The sequence below is a fragment of the Paramormyrops kingsleyae genome, chromosome 1 (assembly GCF_048594095.1).
Source record: "Paramormyrops kingsleyae isolate MSU_618 chromosome 1, PKINGS_0.4, whole genome shotgun sequence".
Taxonomy (NCBI): domain Eukaryota; kingdom Metazoa; phylum Chordata; class Actinopteri; order Osteoglossiformes; family Mormyridae; genus Paramormyrops; species Paramormyrops kingsleyae.
Genome location: NC_132797.1, coordinates 49,811,332 through 49,830,467, shown reverse-complemented (window position 1 = coordinate 49,830,467; position 19,136 = coordinate 49,811,332). Strand labels below are relative to the sequence as shown.

General features: G+C 41.0%; 1 protein-coding gene and 1 long non-coding RNA gene across 2 annotated transcripts; one reads left to right on the top strand and one right to left on the bottom strand.

Annotated features, from left to right (window-relative positions):
• Window positions 1-13,515: 13,515 nt before the first annotated feature.
• On the top strand, window positions 13,516-16,111 carry LOC140593332 (uncharacterized). Its single transcript, XM_072717748.1, has 6 exons — window positions 13,516-13,731; window positions 14,004-14,132; window positions 14,239-14,432; window positions 14,547-14,694; window positions 14,788-14,992; window positions 15,807-16,111. The coding sequence occupies exons 1-6, from the start codon at window positions 13,516-13,518 to the stop codon at window positions 16,109-16,111; spliced, it is 1,197 nt and encodes a 398-aa protein (XP_072573849.1).
• A 163-nt stretch (window positions 16,112-16,274) lies between these two features.
• LOC111834228 (uncharacterized) lies at window positions 16,275-17,983 on the bottom strand. The gene is made up of 4 exons (XR_011983079.1): window positions 17,804-17,983; window positions 17,463-17,553; window positions 17,058-17,239; window positions 16,275-16,740 (listed from the first exon to the last, which is right to left on the bottom strand). It is a non-coding gene; the product is annotated as an uncharacterized lncRNA (long non-coding RNA).
• Window positions 17,984-19,136: the final 1,153 nt, after the last annotated feature.

The following is a 19,136-nucleotide window of genomic DNA, read 5'->3' as shown; positions in this document are numbered from 1 at the left end:
GGTGGTATTGCTGACTGGGATCTTTACAGCCTTTGATGTACCTACTGGTACATCAACTAGGGCAGGGAACAGTTCCAATCCTTCGGGTAAACCACCTTTTAAGGCTGGTTCAAATAACATTGTCCCTCCCTCTGGCCAGGATCTGGTATAACACCTAACCGCACAGACTTGGCCACTTGGAACAGTGAGACCCCTCTTTCCTACTCTGATGTTATCATCTACAGGTTTTTCTTGAGCTGGACTCTCACTGATTACAGAGACAATGGTTACAGCTGTGTCCCTATGAAGTTTTAATGCTTCCGCCAATAGATCACTTAAACTGACACTCCCTGGCTTTTCAAGACTTTCTAAAATGATTTCCTCAATCACATTGAACCCTAGCAGTAGACTACTAACACAGCTCTGACTCACTAGCATGGGTACCTGTATGGCGACTTGACCATGTTTTGCACTTTTGATTTCCACCAATATTTCAACCCATCCCTCAAAAGGTACCTCAGTCCCATTCGCTGCTGTGATCCGGAGTGGATCATCAGGCAGGAGATCGTCAAGTGACTTGATTTTGACATTTGGTAAGTGTTTATCTAGCCAGGACTTTGCCAATATAGTTACCTGAGCTCCACTGTCCAATAACATACCTGTTTTGACACCATTAAGATAGCAGGTGAGCGTGCACTTTTTGCCTATCAGCTTAGCAACACGCTTTCCTCTTCTCACTCCCTGTCTCAGGGGTCGCTGGCTATCAGCTGGTGTCTTTTTCTCATGACTGTTGACAGTTACAGGGGACTCTGGCTCCTGTGTGGTCACTGGTGGTCCCTTCCCAGTGACCCGCTCATGTTTCCCTGTAACCTAGTTTTTGATAGACAGCCAACAGCTCTGTGACCTTCCTGGCCACACTTAAAACAATGGGTGCAGTTAGCCCTCCCTTGGATTATACATGGCTTGCATTTCCCCTTCGTGGCTGTCTTCGGTGGTTGCACAGTACCTGAGAAGTCGGGTTGTGTGACTTCTGGATTACTTGCAACAGGAGTAAGAGCCTTCTCAATGGTTTTAGCTAAAGCTGAGACGTGAACTGTCAGTTCCTGCAGGGCGGTGCGTTGTGCCTGTACTTCAGCCTGTGTTTGCAGAATGCTAGCCTGCACTTCAGTGGGAGGCTGAGCTGCACGTGGTATCTCCCCTTGCTGGGTGGCACTAACTGTGACTGTTTTTGTCCTATGTGTCTGACCTATGCGAGCCTGCCTCTCAACTTCTTCGGTAACTGCCTTGGTTATTATCTCCAGGATGAAATCATCAGCAACACTCATGTTCGAAATGACAGGTTTCAAGTCCCGCCTTACATAAGCATATTTCTCACTTATTCCCTGATACAGTGAATGAAGAAACATTCCTTGAACTAGCTTGTCACCATACTGAAACTCTGAACTGCTATGTTGGGAAGCGAACAACACACGCTGTTTTAGCCCCATTAGACGATACATGAACTGCTGTGGGCTTTCCTTGTCCTGTTGTTTTGTGTTACTAAGCTCCTGAAATAGCTCTGCACTACTCTTGTCTCTTAAGTGTGCTCTAAGAAAACGCTTGAGCTCAGCTACAGTTAACCTATGTTTGGTCATCAACATGTCTTTGAAGGTACCTGGTTTGATTATTCTTAGCACAGTACGGATGACTTCTGCCTCTGTGAAACCCTCAACTAGTCCTTCATCTATCTGTCGGCATAGGGTGCTATAGCTAACATCTGAGTCAGAATCAGAAATCTGTCCACTGTGTATTTTAAATTCTCTACGAGGCAGTAAAGAAGCAACATCTGACAACTTAATCATATCAGTTACCTGGTTAGCTACAACAGGTGATCTGTCTACCCTGGGACTCACTACTGAAGAAGCTGCTTCTGATTCAGTCTCTGCCACTAACCCACATTCCTCATCAACAGCCTCAGCAGGTCGTTGCAGTTCTGTGATGAGGTCATTGAAGACTAGCAGGCGGCTCATGCCTTGGTCCTCTTCACCTTCCAGCTTGTCACTTTTCAAAAAGTCCACAAGGAAGTCATACAGTTCCACCTCTGTTGCATCATCCCCTGGCAAGTCTTCCTCTACCTCATTTTTGACAGACCCTGCAAGTTTGTGAAGCACATCTATTTTGGCGGAACTGACCAGCTGATGGAGCTGCCTTTGTATTCCACGTCGTAGTCCTAGTAGAGCAGACATCGCCTCAACTCTGGACTCTGTAGTATAGCACGTTTGCCCAAGAACTTAAAGTCAGGGTAAATTATTAAGGATTAGCTCCCATTAGGAAACGGGGCAGATCCCGGACGAGCCCCCAAAATTGTTACCCTCCCCAACCTAGGGGTGTCAGGGAGAGGTGTGTGTATTTTCTTAGACCCTGCCGGTGGCTCTGTGGTTGAGAACAAAGAGGCACAAAACTTTAGCTGGCGCTTAGTTTGGCTGCAAGATTTAATCTGCATCTCAATTTCAATTTTCTCACATAATGGCATAACATCACATAACATACCATTACATTTATCCCAGAGCCAACAATAGATCCATTCTTAAAATTATCCTAACAGTACTTTACCTCATATATTCAATAGCCATATAAACATACACAAATACAGTAAAATAAACCAGAACGGTCAGTTAAATAACCCTTTAATAGGTCTGGCGCTAATTATGAAACCATCCCTCATGGCTTTAGCGTGTTACTGCTATTCACTCGCAACAGGTCTGTTAGCTTAGCTTTACCGTATATGGCTACACATCGATCCATCCCATTACGGCAAAACCGCTTAATTATGCACTTTACACGTTCTTTACACAGCTTCCCAACAGTATCCTATCTCACTCAAAAATATCTGCATCTCCCTGGGAGGAATTTTAACCCACCTGTGGTTGAGAACAAAGAGGCACAAAACTTTAGCTGGCGCTTAGTTTGGCTGCAAGATTTAATCGGCAGCGCTGGCCTCTATGGTGTTTTAGGGTTCCTCCCTGGCGGTAAACGCCATCTAGTGACCTGTCACGGTACTGTCCCTGACATTGTGTTTACAGTAGAGCACCAAGTAAAATGAATTTAATACTTAGTAAATTCTAGGAAAATAGAAAAAAAATAAAAAATATATTGGGATGTCTGATTTTAACTTAATACATTCACGAACTGTACTACTCTGAACATTAAACTTATTATTTATTTATTTATTTTTTAACCTTTTACACTGGCTGAATTCCAAAGACTCCCTCAGGGATCTAAATTCCTGATGTAAAATCTCGACCAAAGACAACCTTGCATCGAAGCTGGACAATCGCTTGTCGATTGAATCCAGGATGTCGGCAAAGTCTCTACTAGTCGGCGAAGTTGTTCCAGAGGAGTCTGCCGGGCGACTTCTTTTAGATGACGGCGTCTCGCTTTTGGCCGGGGAAGATGTATTTAGGCTCTTCTTCATGACTATATCGTCGAAGTACCAGTCAATGTATTCCTCGAGTGATTTCAAATTCCTCTCGCTGTCCTCGCTGTTCATTCAAGTTTTCCGCCAAGTCTCCGGCGTCTGACGTCACTTACAGCATTTCTGGTCTCTCCGTTCCTCGGTGTTCCTATGTCACCCAGCTGAAACTTTAATTTTACCTTCTCAATGAAAACACACTTCTTGAACAAATGTATAAACATGAAATTATAAATTATAAACCAAAATAAACTTTAGTACTTTAGAACTTATATCTAGAAGTGCAGTGTACTTTCTTGTAAAACATTTAAATGTAAACAAATGTATAAACATTACATTTATACACCAAAATAAACAAGAGGCCAGGCCACACACTTGTCTTCAAAAAATTAAATTTGCACTTCAGCAGTGTTTTAATACGCAAAATAAAAACAAATATAAAATTTCAGAACTGGGCACAGGAAAGTTCCTGAAACATCACAAACAGCTCAGCATGAGTCACTGCTCAGCATTTGGGAATTTGTAGATTTTTCTTTAAGAACACTAACTGGTCCACATGCTCTGGTTTAAGAGTGCTTCTTTTAGCAGTGACCACATCTCCTGCTGTGATGTCTCGCTCTGCAGACACACTTGTGCCTGGGATACACAAGTATCGCTTTGACAGCCGAGAGAGGAGAGGAAACATGACCTCATGGACACGCCACCAGTTCAAAGGGTCCTCAGTGAGAGGCAGAGATGGAGCTTTACAGTATGCCTCCATTTCCTCCTTAGCAATGACATAAGGGGTCTTGGGTTTTACTGTACCTTCAGTGTCAGTGAAAGACTGTCCCAGCAAACTGACAAGCAGCGATGACGATGAGGCCTTTCATTTGGGAGCAGCAGAGGGGCTGTCCTCCATGAATATTTCTTCTCCTAGAGTTCCTGTTCCCTCAAGTGCTTCATCCACTTCTGTACTTCTACATGCACACACATTCTGTTTGTGAACAAAATAATTGAAAATACAATTAAACTAGTAGATAGTGACAGACTCAGTCACTACAACAGCTCATATATTAGGATTATTAAATATATATATACAGATCTGGCCATTCAAATTGTGCGCCTGAATGAAAGTGATCCCGCGTGACACCGCAGTATTTCCCGTGAACACAGAAAATGCATTGACACAGGAAAGACATGATCAGTAGGGGGCAGTCATGTAACGCACTGAACTGAAGCGGTAGCGAACATCACCGCGAGCTACTGTACAGTAAAAGGCTCGTTTGAGATGAGCCAAATCTGCGCGGAATCGATGGGAAACGACTGGCTGAGGACACAGTTGTTCAAACAACCGTGATGTTGCATTCTCTTCTAAAATGTTTTATTTTTTAATCTAATATCATGTCTTGTGTATCGTATTTATTTCCATATAAAAGCAACAGAACTGAAACTATATCTTGTTTATCAGCAACACAGCACGTGAGCGTGAATAACGCGATATCCGCATTTGATCTCGTAGGTACAGTATCTGTTCCGCTTCCAGAGCTCTGTTCCACTTTTTTAACTTGACATAGCAACCTGTTCATTATCAAAAATCGAATATAGTTAAAGGAACATATAAAACGTTGTACTGCTCAATTTAAAAAGTCCATACAGTCTGTGCTTTAGGCCTGTAAGTGATTAGGCTGTGATTAGGCCTGTAAGTAGTATTTTTAACCAGCAGTAATTTAAAATAATACATTTGGCTATGCTAAATATATATATTTACATCTGCATATTTATGCTGGGTTCATTCTCGAAAGAGCGGTGACTGACAGTGATATCGAAGCAATTGACGGGACAAAAATATTTTCCCCGTTAGTTCAATTTTGTATGTATTGGCATAGTGATTATATTTAGTCTAATTTAGTTTAGTTTTTTTAGTTAATTTAGAAAAACGTTTGGAGCATTTTTTGATCGTTAAATATAAGGGGTATGTTGGGGTGTATTATTTCCTGTTAGAAAACATACATTTTAAAAGCTGAAAACCCGTTAAAACATTCGCTATAAGCTGGAGCTTAACCATCAAACATTGTTTATTTTTTTCTGTAGATGAAAAAAAAACACGGGTTAATAAACAAACATAACATAAAGCAAGCCTTTATGGATTCTTTTAATTCCTATAGCCTATTTCAAGGACAATGTAAGCATTATTTTACAACGAATCAATTAATGAAATGGTATAAAACAGAAAATAATATATTTCGCGAAATATTTTACAGTTTTGAATTATGTTTAGCTTCTGTCTGTATGACCATAAATTACAGAGTAACCGTCTCTTCTCATAGAAGGCTAAAAAATGCAGTGATCACGCAGGCTCCGGTACACGCAATATATTTTGCTAACTTGACAACCTGTTCATTATCAAAATCAAATATAGTTAAAGGAACACTGCTCAATTTAAATAGTCCATACAGTCTGTGCCATTCAGCATGAGCACCACCTCACTGTGATTAGGCCTGTAAGGAGTATTTTTAACCAGCAGTAATTTAAAATATCTTGAATTACATTTTAACCCCCCCAGAGCCAATGGCGATTTCCATTTGCCTCGGGATCCGATTTTCGGAATCCGAGATTACGTCACATCCGGTGAAAACTCGGAAAAACCGAGTCGGATGCGTTCCATTTGCCCCAGAAGTAGCAATACCATGGATCCATATGGAAAAAGCAAGATTTTTTGCTTAGCCGGACAACTTGTCGGATTTAAGGTACCTCAGTTTAAATGGCCTTTATCTTCGTTCACTTACAATTAGCCCGAACTACCTTAAATCCGACAAATAATCCGACTAATCATGAAATCCAATTCTAGAACGGTTAATTGGTAGCCATTGTTAGCAATATCACTTGATAACACATTATGCGCGGTGCTTCACGTATAAAACTCCGTAGCAACACGTCCACAGATAAATTGGACGATATAGTGTGTGCGACCGATTTAATGAGCCACAAATGAGAAGTAGTGCTTAAACAGGATAAAGCTACAACTTTCCCTTCTGTTGAGAAAGAGCGCAGCCATCTTCGATTCTGAACTCGGGATCCTCTGCGTTATCCGAGATATTTCTCGGATCTCCGAGAAACGGGAGCGCGCATGTCATCACTTCCGGCTTCGAAACTCGGAATCCGAGTTCCCAGGGCAAATGGAACGCACCACAAGCCTGCTCTTCTCACCTTTATTCATAGGGTGGGGGAAGGTGAATTGGCACATTTAAAAGTGACACGAACGACCCCCTCTCATTAACATTTGTGAGGTTAGATCTTGTAATTTGAAGGGTTGTGAAAGCCATAAGGTATTGCTAGGGTGCAAAGTCCAAGAAGCAAGGAATATCTGCGCTGTGTTACTCGTTAGTTGCGCAGTAATAGTTTATGAATCACAAGAATAGGCCAACATGCAATTATGAAATACAATGCTCTGCAGTTTTTAATTTAACTTCTGAAGGCCATTTTGCGATCTCAATCGTCATACACCAGCATAGACCACCGTTTTCTCAATTATTTCTTAGATTTTTGTTTTAATATGCCACTCAAACGCACATAATGCTATGCCTTTATTCTCAAAATAGACTATTAGGATCTCATATTGCTACAACTTTGTACACAATACGGCAACAACTTTACAACGGGACACGTTATTTTTGTTATTATATATTTTTGATAACAGCATATTCTCAACAACAACAATGCCAAAAAAGCTTATTTATTCAAGTGATCAGAAATATACAATCATCAGAAATGTGTCATACATATTGTCTCAATAGAATTCTGGCAAAGAGAACAAGCAGAGCCCACAGACCAAAAATAAAACAGGGACTACCCGGCTTGTAAAAAAGAAATCAGTGCCATGTGCAGTATAGCTTCATATGCCTGTTTGCGGTGTGAACATCATATTCACAACTAATTTTAATGTTACCATCTACAGGCTGTTCTAATTGAACGTAGATGTCCTGCTGCAGTCACTGTTTCCAAGGAACAGATATCAGAATTCACAAGAAGGCTTCTGAATTTAGAGGCAAGGATTGGTTTGTTGGAGGCGCGTTTCAGTGAGGAAACTCATCCTCCGACAGCAGATCAATCCACATCCACAGATCCATCCGTTGTTCCTTCAACGTCTGTGGATACTCAAATGGACTGCCAAGTCTTTTGAGATGTGGTCATCTCCTCAGTCTGCTCACGAAGACCATTCGCTGTCAGCGCACCTGGGTAATGCTGATTTTGGTGTTCCTTCTTCAGCCTCTACACCATTAACTGTCCGGACTCTCAACCTACAAACCAATTAGCGGGCTCAGCATCTGAAGGATTAACCAACAACCCAGTGGTGACGAATTCGATGCTCCATAGTGAAAATTCGCCGAATCAAGATTATTCAGCATTTTCTCATCCTTCCGTCATGAAATCATTCCATTTGAGATTGCCTGAAACACCAAGAAACACCTCCCGTTCTCATCACCATCATCATATTTGCCGGTCTCTCATGCAGGGGGTAATCCTTCCAGATGTACTTTTAAATCATGTTTCAGTAGAGACCGAGAATAAACTGTATCTGGACTCAACAGGACCAGACGGGAAACCAAGGGCAGATCGTTTCGCTGTTCTGGGCAGGTTCTGTTAACTTTGACGGCTCCAGGGGGAAAAATGCACTACCCAACAACCTTCGTCAAGCACTTTCAGATGCTGTTGGTCGGAGATTCAACCCCGCAGTTCGTGACTGGAAGCTCATGAGACAGACTTAACGAACTTCTCCGAAATAGAACAACAACTTTTCCACTTTTAAAAAAAAAAAAAGTAAAAAAAAAAACTTGCAGAACTCACTGGAGCACTTTTTGTTACGATTCGTGCGTGCGGGGGAGCGGGCAGGCAAGCGAAGCCGAAAGTGCAGGCAAACGGGTTTTACTAGGCATAGACAGGACCAACACGGTTATATAACACGGATATATTATTTATATCTATTATTTTACATCTATAGATTTCATTTTAGCCAATTCGTGATTTGAGAAGGCAAATAGAAAACAGAGTAGGTCAACTCACTGTCTGCCGCTTGGTCTTTACTTTAAGAAACAAAAAGCTTACGTTTAACGAAAAAAAATGCTCCAAACTTTTTTTTTCTAAATTAACTTCATAAAAAAGAAACGAAATTATAAATACTTTGCCATTACATACAGAATGAATTACCGATATGGCGCGAGACATAATGACGATATGGCGCGAGAAACAATGACACCGGGAAAAAAATCCACTTTTCTCTCTGGCTGCCCCACTGTGAAACAACAGACATAACAAATACTGCCCAAATAGCCATCTTTGAGCGCGGAATCACTGCTGAGTTTGAAACGACCGAGGCATTGCTGTCTTTGCAAGCCATATTGCTTGCCATACCAAAGGTGATGATTTGTTTGAGCAAGTTGTTTTGACAATGAACAAATTTGAATTACTGTACCATTTGACAAGTTAAGTGGCCTTGCCACCAATTGAGCTTCAGCCATGCTTGGCCAGCAAAAGGGACTAACTGCATTGTTTAACTCTTGGGGGTCCAGTGCATCGTCGTCGAGTTTTCGCGTCTATTTCAGTTTATATCTCGCTGAAATCTTACATCTGTACAATCATGAAAAAAACGCTGGCTAAATCCGTAATCTGTCTTCTTTTCAAAACGTCCATTGTCGGAAGTATTACAGTTTTTAAAATTGGGTTAAATCGGCATCGGGGGCATGTAGTACCGCTCTCACCCGAAGATCACTATTCACATTCTAAATAGCCGCATTAGCGCGTATTCAGATCGCATTCGCATGGTAATTGGATTTACAGCGCAGCGGTGAAACGCGATCCAGATACGTCCCCATCAGCGCCATAAGCAGCCCAGTGAGTTTGTGGGGCCACTGCAGTGTTTGAGAATGCCGCCGTTGCTGCAGTACTCCGCCTCTACCCTTCGCCAGCTCAACAACCGCTGCCTCCCGGACTGCGCTGCTTCTCTCCAACAGCTTGGACTCCTCCGCAGCTCCCGTCCTTCACATCGGGGATCTGGACGTATTTTTTCTTACCACAGCTCATCTGTGGACGCCATCCCGTCCATCTGGTCCTACCGCTCTGATACTTCCGCATTGCGTCATCACAACAACCTATACGTGAGTAGGTCCAACCTCCGCCCTGTTCCTCGCGCATCACAACTCACTGCAAATTCACGTCATCTGAACTTTTCCCTCCTCAACACCCGCTCCCTCAGAAATAAGGAACTCATTTTAAATGAATACATCACAGACAATAAACTGGATTTTCTCTGTTTGACTGAAACCTGGCATAAACCTATGGACTATCTCTCCCTAAATCAGACCACACCCCCTGGATTCACTTTTGTTGAAAACCCCCGTTCTAAAGGGCGTGGCGGCGGCACAGCTGTTATTTTTAAAAAAGACATTAAATTAACCCCTCTCTCTCTCTCTCTCAAACTTTCACTCATTTGAATATACTGCTTTCAAACTGTCCGGTCCATCTCCACTTGTAACTGCTGTTATTTACCGCTCGCCGAAACATGACCCCTCATTCATAACAGACCTCACAGATTTTCTGACTCAGTTAAGTGCCATATCATCTTCCATCCTTCTGCTTGGTGACTTTAATTTCCACATTGACAATGTCAACTCCAAACCCACTGCTGAATTCATGGACCTTCTTCAATTCTTCAACATTACTCAATATGTTAATTTCCCTACTCATACTCATGGTCACATTCTTGATTTGGTTTGCTCCAATGGTCCCACAATCAACAATCTCTCCAGCCATAATCTTTGCATATCTGACCACTTTGCCATAACTTTTAACATACAAATCCCACTCACAGTCCATAAAGCAAAACGTACAATAACCTTCAGAAATCTAAAATCCATTGACACTACTGCTCTTTCTGTTCTTCTTTCCTCTAAACTGCCTACCTTCCCTTCCCCTCTGTCTGATAACCCTTCTGAACTTGTCACTCATTACAATAATACCCTCTCCTACTGTCTTGACGAACTGGCCCCCACCAAAACTAAAACCGTCTCTTTCACTTATACTGCCCCCTGGTACACTCCTGAACTTCATCAAATGAAGTCTCGTAAGCGGCAGCTTGAGAGACTGTACAAGAAATCTGGTTTAACTGTTCATCTCCAAATTTACACAGATTACATACAGCAATACAAAGACACATTAAACTCTGCCCGGTCCAAATACTACTCCAACCTCATCTACTCAGGTTCCAATAACCCTAAAGCTCTCTTTTCCACAATAAACACACTCTTAAAGCCTAACAATACTACCTCATCTTCCTTCACCACTGACAAATGCAATCAATTTCAATCATTTTTTCAGTCCAAAATAGATTCTGTTTACAGTTCAATTGACCTTTCCTCCTCCCACACTGTTCCACCTGATCCTCCTCCGCCCCATCAACAGCTTCTCATTTCACACCCATTTCCCCTGCTCACCTGACAAAACTGTTTTGTGGCATTAAAACTTCCACATGTTCCTTGGACCCTATTCCCTCTCCTCTCATCAAAGCCTGTCTTCCTGTTCTCTCTCCACTGATCACCCAAATTATAAACTCCTCCCTTTCCTCCGGTTCTGTTCCACAGTCTCTCAAGCTGGCTGCTATTACCCCCATTCTCAAAAAACCTACCCTCGACCCCGACAACTGTGCTAATTTCCGTCCCATATCCAACCTCCCCTTTCTGTCTAAAATCCTGGAATGTGTAGTTGCCGCCCAACTCCAAACCCACCTTACTTTCAACAGTCTCTATGAACCATTCCAGTCTGGATTCCATCCTAAACACAGCACCGAAACAGCTCTACTCAAAATCACTAATGACCTTCTCCTCTCCTCTGACTCTGGCCACCTCTCCATCCTCATCCTCCTGGACCTCACTGCAGCCTTCGACACTATCAGTCACTCCATCCTCCTGTCTCGCCTCAAAAATTTACTGAACATCACCGGCTCTGCTCTCTTCTGGCTCCAGTCCTATCTCACAAATCGGCAACAGTTTATCCACATTAATCATTGCTCATCTACCATAGCCCCCGTGCAGCAGGGGGTTCCCCAGGGTTCGGTGCTTGGTCCTCTCCTTTTCATTCTCTACATCCTCCCTCTCGGCAATATCATTCGTCGTCACGGTCTCCGCTTTCATTGCTACGCTGACGACATCCAACTTTACATCTCCACAACATCCATCAACCCCAGCATCCACTCCACTCTCTCCCACTGTCTAACAGACATTAAAAATTGGATGAATCATAATTTCCTCAAACTAAACAGCGACAAAACAGACTTCATCATCATCGGTCCACACAACATCACCAAATCCTCACTACATTCCACTGTGCACTTTGATAACACCATACTCTCTCCGTCCCCACTCATCCGTAACCTCGGTGTACTCCTAGATCCCACTCTTTCATTTGAACCCCACGTCAAGCACATAACCCGGACTACATTCTTTCACCTTAAAAACATAGCCCGTCTCCGCCCATCACTCACCTTCTCTGCCGCTGAAACTCTCATCCACGCATTCATCACATCCAGAATCGATTACTGCAATAGCATCCTCTACGGTTCACCATCCAAAACTCTCAACAGACTACAGTATATTCAGAATTCCGCTGCCCGGCTCCTTACCCAAACCCGCTCACGTGAACACATCACCCCTGTCCTCCAAAAGCTTCACTGGCTCCCCGTCCCTCAGAGCATCCACTTCAAAATCCTTCTCATCACATTCAAAGCACTCCACAACCTGGCCCCTTCTTACCTCACAGACCTGCTCCATCACCACACTCCATCTCGCTCCCTACGCTCATCCAGCTCGAACCTCCTGTCCCTGCCCTGTAGGACCAAACTCCGAACCTGGGGGGACAGAGCCTTCTCCATCGCTGCCCCCACCCTTTGGAACTCACTGCCCAAATCCCTCCGCGACTGCTCTGATCTCCCTACTTTTAAGAAAGAACTCAAAACTCACCTGTTTAAAATTGCTTTTAATGTTTGATTTTATGTTATAAATTGTGTGCTATTTTACTCTATTGTGTTGTGAAGCGTCTTTGAGTGTCTTGAAAAGCGCTTTATAAATAAAATGTATTATTATTATTATTATAAAAGGGGGGTAGGGACGTGGCCAGATGACAATGGCTCATTCATACACATATTCATACACATAAGTTGCTACATATTCAATGAAAGGAGCCAGAAATAGTTACGAGTTAGCTTTTTCTTATTTATTTATCCAAATGAATGTTGTGTCAGCAGCGCTGGGTTCAGAGTTTGGGGGAACCACCCCTTAAGACACCAATTACGCCACCCTAGGAATTGCACCCAGGGAAATAGTTCCTAAGCTAAGTAAAACTCCAAAAAGGCACTCAGGTCCGTTATACAAGGCAGCAAGAGACGTGACTCCACTTACAGTCTTTTATTAACAATCACAATAAAACACCATCCACACGGCAAATTAAAACCTCTGGGCTGGTCCACACAGGGTAGAAGGTTAAGCAGTCAGGCAGAAGATGGCAGCCTGGAACAAAAACACTACAACTCCCATGCACACATACCAGCGCCCTGCTGCTGCACACAATACAAAATGCCACCACAAAGTTCCCTTCCTCCCTAATGGCATCCCAACCCAAAAACAGTCTTAAAACACACAGAAATAATAAAACCCCTCGCTCTATACAATTAATCCTGGCAATGAAACAGGGAATGACAATCCACCGATCCCCACATTCATAGTAGAGAAAAAGAGGCAAAGCAGCAGAATGGTCCGTGTATGCAGTGTCCATTCGATATTCAATGTGAAATAAGTTGATGGGAGTCGGATTACCGGTCGTTTTCGGTTTATCGATCGTGACAGAATAGGGCAAATGCAAAAAGAAAAAAACAAACTCATTTTCCGTATTTCGTTTTAATGTTATTAAATGGAAAGTTGAAAACTGTTTATATACCCGAAAATTGTATAATGCGTTTATTCCTTTTAATCTGACCCGGATGCTATAGGATCAATAAAGGCGCTAGTGGTGCTTCACCGCGGAGCGTACTTCGTACTTCGGTGAGGCAGCTACAGTTAATCATGTCGTTGGCGAAGTACCAGGGGTTAATTGTGGCTTTATTAAATGATGGGCTAACGTATAAAAATATAGTTGATCATTTAGTGTGGGATTTTGGACCCCAAGTTGGGTTTTCTGAAAGAAGTGTACGACGGTTTTGTGCTGACCGAAATATCACAAAGAAGCCTGCCGTTTCTGATGTGCACCTCGAGTTGGAGGTAGCAAAAGCCATTAATGAGGTAAATCAGATTTTTTGCTATGTGTTAAAACATGATTGATCTGTTTAAACATGATTGACCTATATATGCTGATCCCTTACTTATGATTAGAAAAGTGTTAACACTTTAAAAAAATTGCAGACGCTAAAATTTCTGGTGGTGCGAGGAATAGGGTAATTTAAATTTAAGTTAATTAGCCGGTAATGTAAAAAAAAACCCGTATGTTGATCCCATACGTAACTGCGAAGTTTAATTTTAATTGTGAATGTTACTGACGATATACTGTGTTGCAGACTGGTTCAACGTTTGGGCGTAAAATGATGACAGGTTACCTATCATCAAAAGGTTTACATGTTGCAGAAGTTCGTGTTGGTGCAATGCTGAAAGACATCCAGCAACCTTATCATCGTGCAAGGACTTTGGTAATCATAATCTGCAAGCTGTTTCACATAGCCATTAAGAGTATCAGTTTTTCTGTAGTTAAGGCTGTTTGGAAAAAAATAACTAATCTGTCCTATGTTTTTTAAGGGTGCTCGGAACCTAAACCCAACACCCTATTATGCAGAGTATGTAGGTCATAAACTTCATCTAGACCAAAATGAGAAACTTGTAATGTTTGGGGTGACGCACGTCATGGCAGTAGATGGTTTTTCAAAGAAGATCATGGCTCATTCAACAATGCCAATAAAAAATAACCTCAAAATTTATGAAGAGGTTTATAGGTAGGTTGAACAAATATATACATACACACACACACACACACTAATGCAGTGTTTTCAGTTTGTCTACAAGACTCTTTGATATAATGAGGTAAACACCAAATCTTTTCTGTGTAGATCTGCTGTCATTTCCCATGGATTGTGGGACCAGATCCGAGTGGACTATGGCAAGGAATTTTACCTTTCCTTGTTTATTCAGGAGATGCTTGCAGGTCATCGGCACAATTTGCAGAGACCACCTTATGTCCAGACACCATCTACCAGAGTAAGATTATAAATGAATTAATCTGTTTATTTAATCTAATTGTTGTTTTGTTACATTGTCATTTCTTTTTTCTTTTTTTTTTAATAAATGGAGAACCACATAGTAGAGCGGATGTGGGTTGAAGTCAACAATAGAGTGAACTTCCCTCTCAAGAGAGCTCTTGTGCAGATGGTTGACCAAGAGGAGCTGGATATGGAGGACAGTATGGTGAAGTACTGTGTTTCCAACATTACTTGTCAGATGGCAGATCTTGGCCTTCGAAGGGTGGTTGATGCATGGAATGCTCACAGGATCCCAGGTAGTCTATATTTACATTTCTTGTAATTTGTTTAAATGGCTTAATAGAGTGTGGCTATAGGCTACACTTTTAATTGAAACTGACAAAGGCTGTCATCCCCATAAAACTTGTGTTCTTTGCATGTTGTCTTGAAAAATCCAACTAAAACCAGCCTGGATGAAAGGTAGACTTAGATGGTCAAACATACCCAATGCTGGTATTTTCAGCAGACAGTGCTAAACATTTAGACAAGTAGGTAATATTCCGAGACTACATTTTTAAATGACCAAAATATAAATGTGCATAATTTGTTATAGGAACAAGCTACATATTCCACTTTCCCAAAGCTTTTTTTTTTTGTATAGCCCACTTCTGCTAAAACATAAATACTACTTTTGATCACTAAATGATATCAAACCTCACGATAGGATGCTTAGATCCAAATAAGATCCCTTTGAGCACAGCAGAAAATAGGGTTTTTTTTAAACTGCCCTGTGGATTTTTTTCCCACAAAAATATCCACCTTTTTATGCACATATGGTTGTTGTTATTATGGTAAGTAATGTTGGTTTTTGATTCAAAGCTTAACCAAAAGAAGTTTTTTTACTTTTCATAAACTTGGATCTCTGTAGGACTGATGTGTACAGTTTTTTCATGACTTTTAGGGTATTTTTTTGTTTATAGAGCAAGCATACATCAGTGAATTCAGGCAAATCTCCATTGTTTTCATTGGTGTGATTGTGATGAAATTTTATAGGACACACGTGAGATCTGATCTCTGAGTGTATGTGTGTGTGTATGTGTATATATATATCTTTTTTTTTTTTACTCACAGGAAAGGGCATACCAAATGATCTTGCAAGAAATGGGTGTCCAGCTCAAATTCCAGACAGCCTATTGCCTGATGCAGGGACTGCAGCTGACCTTTATCAACAAGAACTGGGGAGTGCACTGACAAGATCTTGTGTGTTTGGAGTTGATCCTTTCCCTTCAGAAGACCAAAAAACAATGGCTGAGAATCAGTTTTGTAGCCACTTTCCAGACTTGGCATTACTGTATGAGAATGTCATAAACAGTAACTATAGGCCTTACCAGAATGCCTTAAAGCACCTCATTGATATCAGTCGATTATATGCATAAATATCACTAAGACAGGGTTAGGAAACAAAAGGTATTTATTTGAAAAATGCACTTGAATCTTTCCTTTAAGTGTCGAGTTCTTAAATTCAAATTAAATGAATTCCAAACTGGAACTTTGTTCTTTAACTTTTTACTGAAATTTTGAGTAGCAAAGACATTATTTCCACAACATTTGTGTGTGACTACAGTCAATAAAATAAAAATATTCAATATAATTTAACAGAATTCAGAAAAGAATGTCTCACAAAACAAATTCAGTGAATAACTTTGAATGAACATTGTAGTGTTACTTTCAAACACTTTAGTCTTTTTTTAACTACTTTGCATCACCAAAGGCCCACTGTTGATTCACTCATCTAATCTCAGAAACCCATACCCTCATGTGAGACCCATAGGCCCTTACGAAGATTATCCCTATCCCCCTTCCACAGAGCATGCAGATCCTTATTCAGAATGGAAATTTTTCAGTACTCCCAAACTACTAGACAACCCAGCAACTTTGTAGAAGTCAGGACTTGCTGAAGCGCATTTTGGACACAGAGGCGATGCTTGTTTCCACTGCTCCAAGCAGATTTCACATGCTAGAATGCTGCGGCAGCATGAAGAAAACATAGGATTTTCCATGACATCTACAAGGAAAATAGAAAAAATAACATATGTAAAGTTTAATATATAACGTAATACATATAAGTGAAAACATCCCTACTTAGGGGAGTAGTAGCCTATTGGAAAATAAAGTTGCCCATTAACCAAACCCCGCATACTGCAATTGTGTCCTTCAGCAAGACACTTAACCCTCAGTGGCTCCAGGGGGACTGTCACTGTAACTAGTTACTAAGTTGCTCAGGATAATGACGTCAGCTAAATAATGTACTGTACCTAAATGACACATAAAACTCAAATTACCAAACATATGTGGACTCTCTGTTGCTTGCTACCTAAGTACCTTTACAAATTGAGCACAAGAATGTTTCCTTCATTTGAGCAATGAAAGGTAGTGGGGAAGCATGGTCTATCAGATCTCGCAGTGTCTTTGTCAATTCTGGAAGTTGTTGCGATGCCAGAAGGAGCTCTTCAATCTTTCCTAGCACTTCTTCAAGACCTCCTGAAGCACCCTGCAGGTTCATGCTATTTAAAATGCATGACAGAATTTAGCTCGTTAAGTTTGCCAATGTACAATGTTGAATTCAATTAGTGCATTAATGAAATGGTGACTTGCTATAATGCAGTTTTATTCTAGACACACATTTGCTATTTGCCAGACAGCCGATTATACAAAAAGATTACGTTGGCAATTATGATTTGTTGAAGTGGTGATGCAGGGTTGACTGCTGTTATTGGGAAAACACACCTTGTTCTTTTTCTTTTTGGTGTCATAGCCCGAAAATCAGCTTGCAGGACTCCCATTACCTTTCTGGAATTCTGTTTCCAGTATAAAGACCCTGTGTTAAAATACATTAGACATATATTAATTTTACTGTTCAATCTGTCTCTTTATCCCCATTTTTTGAGAGTGGTACTAAGAGGAAAGAGTTCTGAGACATTGAGATATTTTTGCACAGTATTGATGAACTTGTTTGAAGTTGCAGTCAACACATTTGTCAGCTAATACCTCTGATGCAGTTATTCAAAATCTTAATGTGCTACTTTTACATGTTTTTTTTCTGTATCTTTTTTTTTTTTTTTTTTTACCTCTGGTCCCCTGGGAGTCGAGAATTTCATTTCCATTGTTGTCTGTTAATACAACTGGTTCAGTTGTCCCAAGGGCCTCTTTGACTTTGTCAGCTATTTGAGAGACTGTGGCTTCACTCTCAGTAAATCGCACTACTACAACTCGAGTGGGCACCAATGTCCCAGTACTAACCTCCCCAATGTGAATTGACCTGCAACAGGTAAACAGAAAACACAGAAAATAGTAAGAATGTAGAGCTTCTTACAAGAAGATTGAAGATGAATGAATTTCTATGCTTGAATTATTTGGATACATGAAACACATAATAAACACATTACATCAGAAACGTGCCCCACCTTTGGAAATATTTCAAATGTACAGGTGGTTGCAGAGGTGCCAACCCTCCAGGAGATCCAGCAGAAGCTGACGGAGATGAGCGGATAAAAGAAAAACGGGACTGGGCACTGGCAAAAGCATGGGGGGTGGCTTCAATGTCCTGGCCATGAACTTCATAGTGGCCATGGTTAGCCAAATCAATTGAGCTGAAAAACCCATTGCTTCCCGGAAATATGGCAGTGTTTCTGTCATCTGTCAAGTAGACACTTGAATTGTTCACCTAGACAAGAAACATTTATACAAAATGTCATATGAAAAAACAAGGGTTAGCTAAACAAAGTAGTAAGACAACCTTATTAGATATTGGTCAAGATATGAAAAGTAATTTCAGCAGAGTGACCAAACATTTAGGTAGCCAGAGAATTTTTTGAGTATTTTAGGATAAAAAGCTATGAAATGTGGCTAGATGTTTTTATGGTGGTGTAGATTCAGGCTGTGAAGTCAGTTCAGTTGGTCAAAACAACACATTTGTACCATCGCTAGTAAATTACCCAACGACTTACTGGAAAAGATTATATACTAAATATAATGTAGAGTAGGCCTATATGTTGTAAAATATTAGGCAAGCAATCTAATGATCGAATGTGTACAAGTAAGCTGAGGGCAGAATATATGAAGAACAAAGCTAGATATATACCCTTGATATAGCTTTATTAGGTCTTCATTACTTAATTTTGTCAAAACCTTTATTAAAATTATAGTTTCTGTCCTTCCACAGTATGACAACTGTAGCTCACACTGGTCATTCCTATCATATTTGTTATCGCTGGCTAACGGTAATTGTAGAACCAAAGATATTAAATAAACGAATGTATCGCTGACATTACCTGAAATATTCTTGAAATCTTGTCGACTGTCATGTCTTCATCCTTGAATGTCACTCTTTTGCTTCCTCTAAATAAAACATAGGAGTCCATGCTTTCTCGTAAGCTTGCTAGCTAGCACAAAACTTCTTAA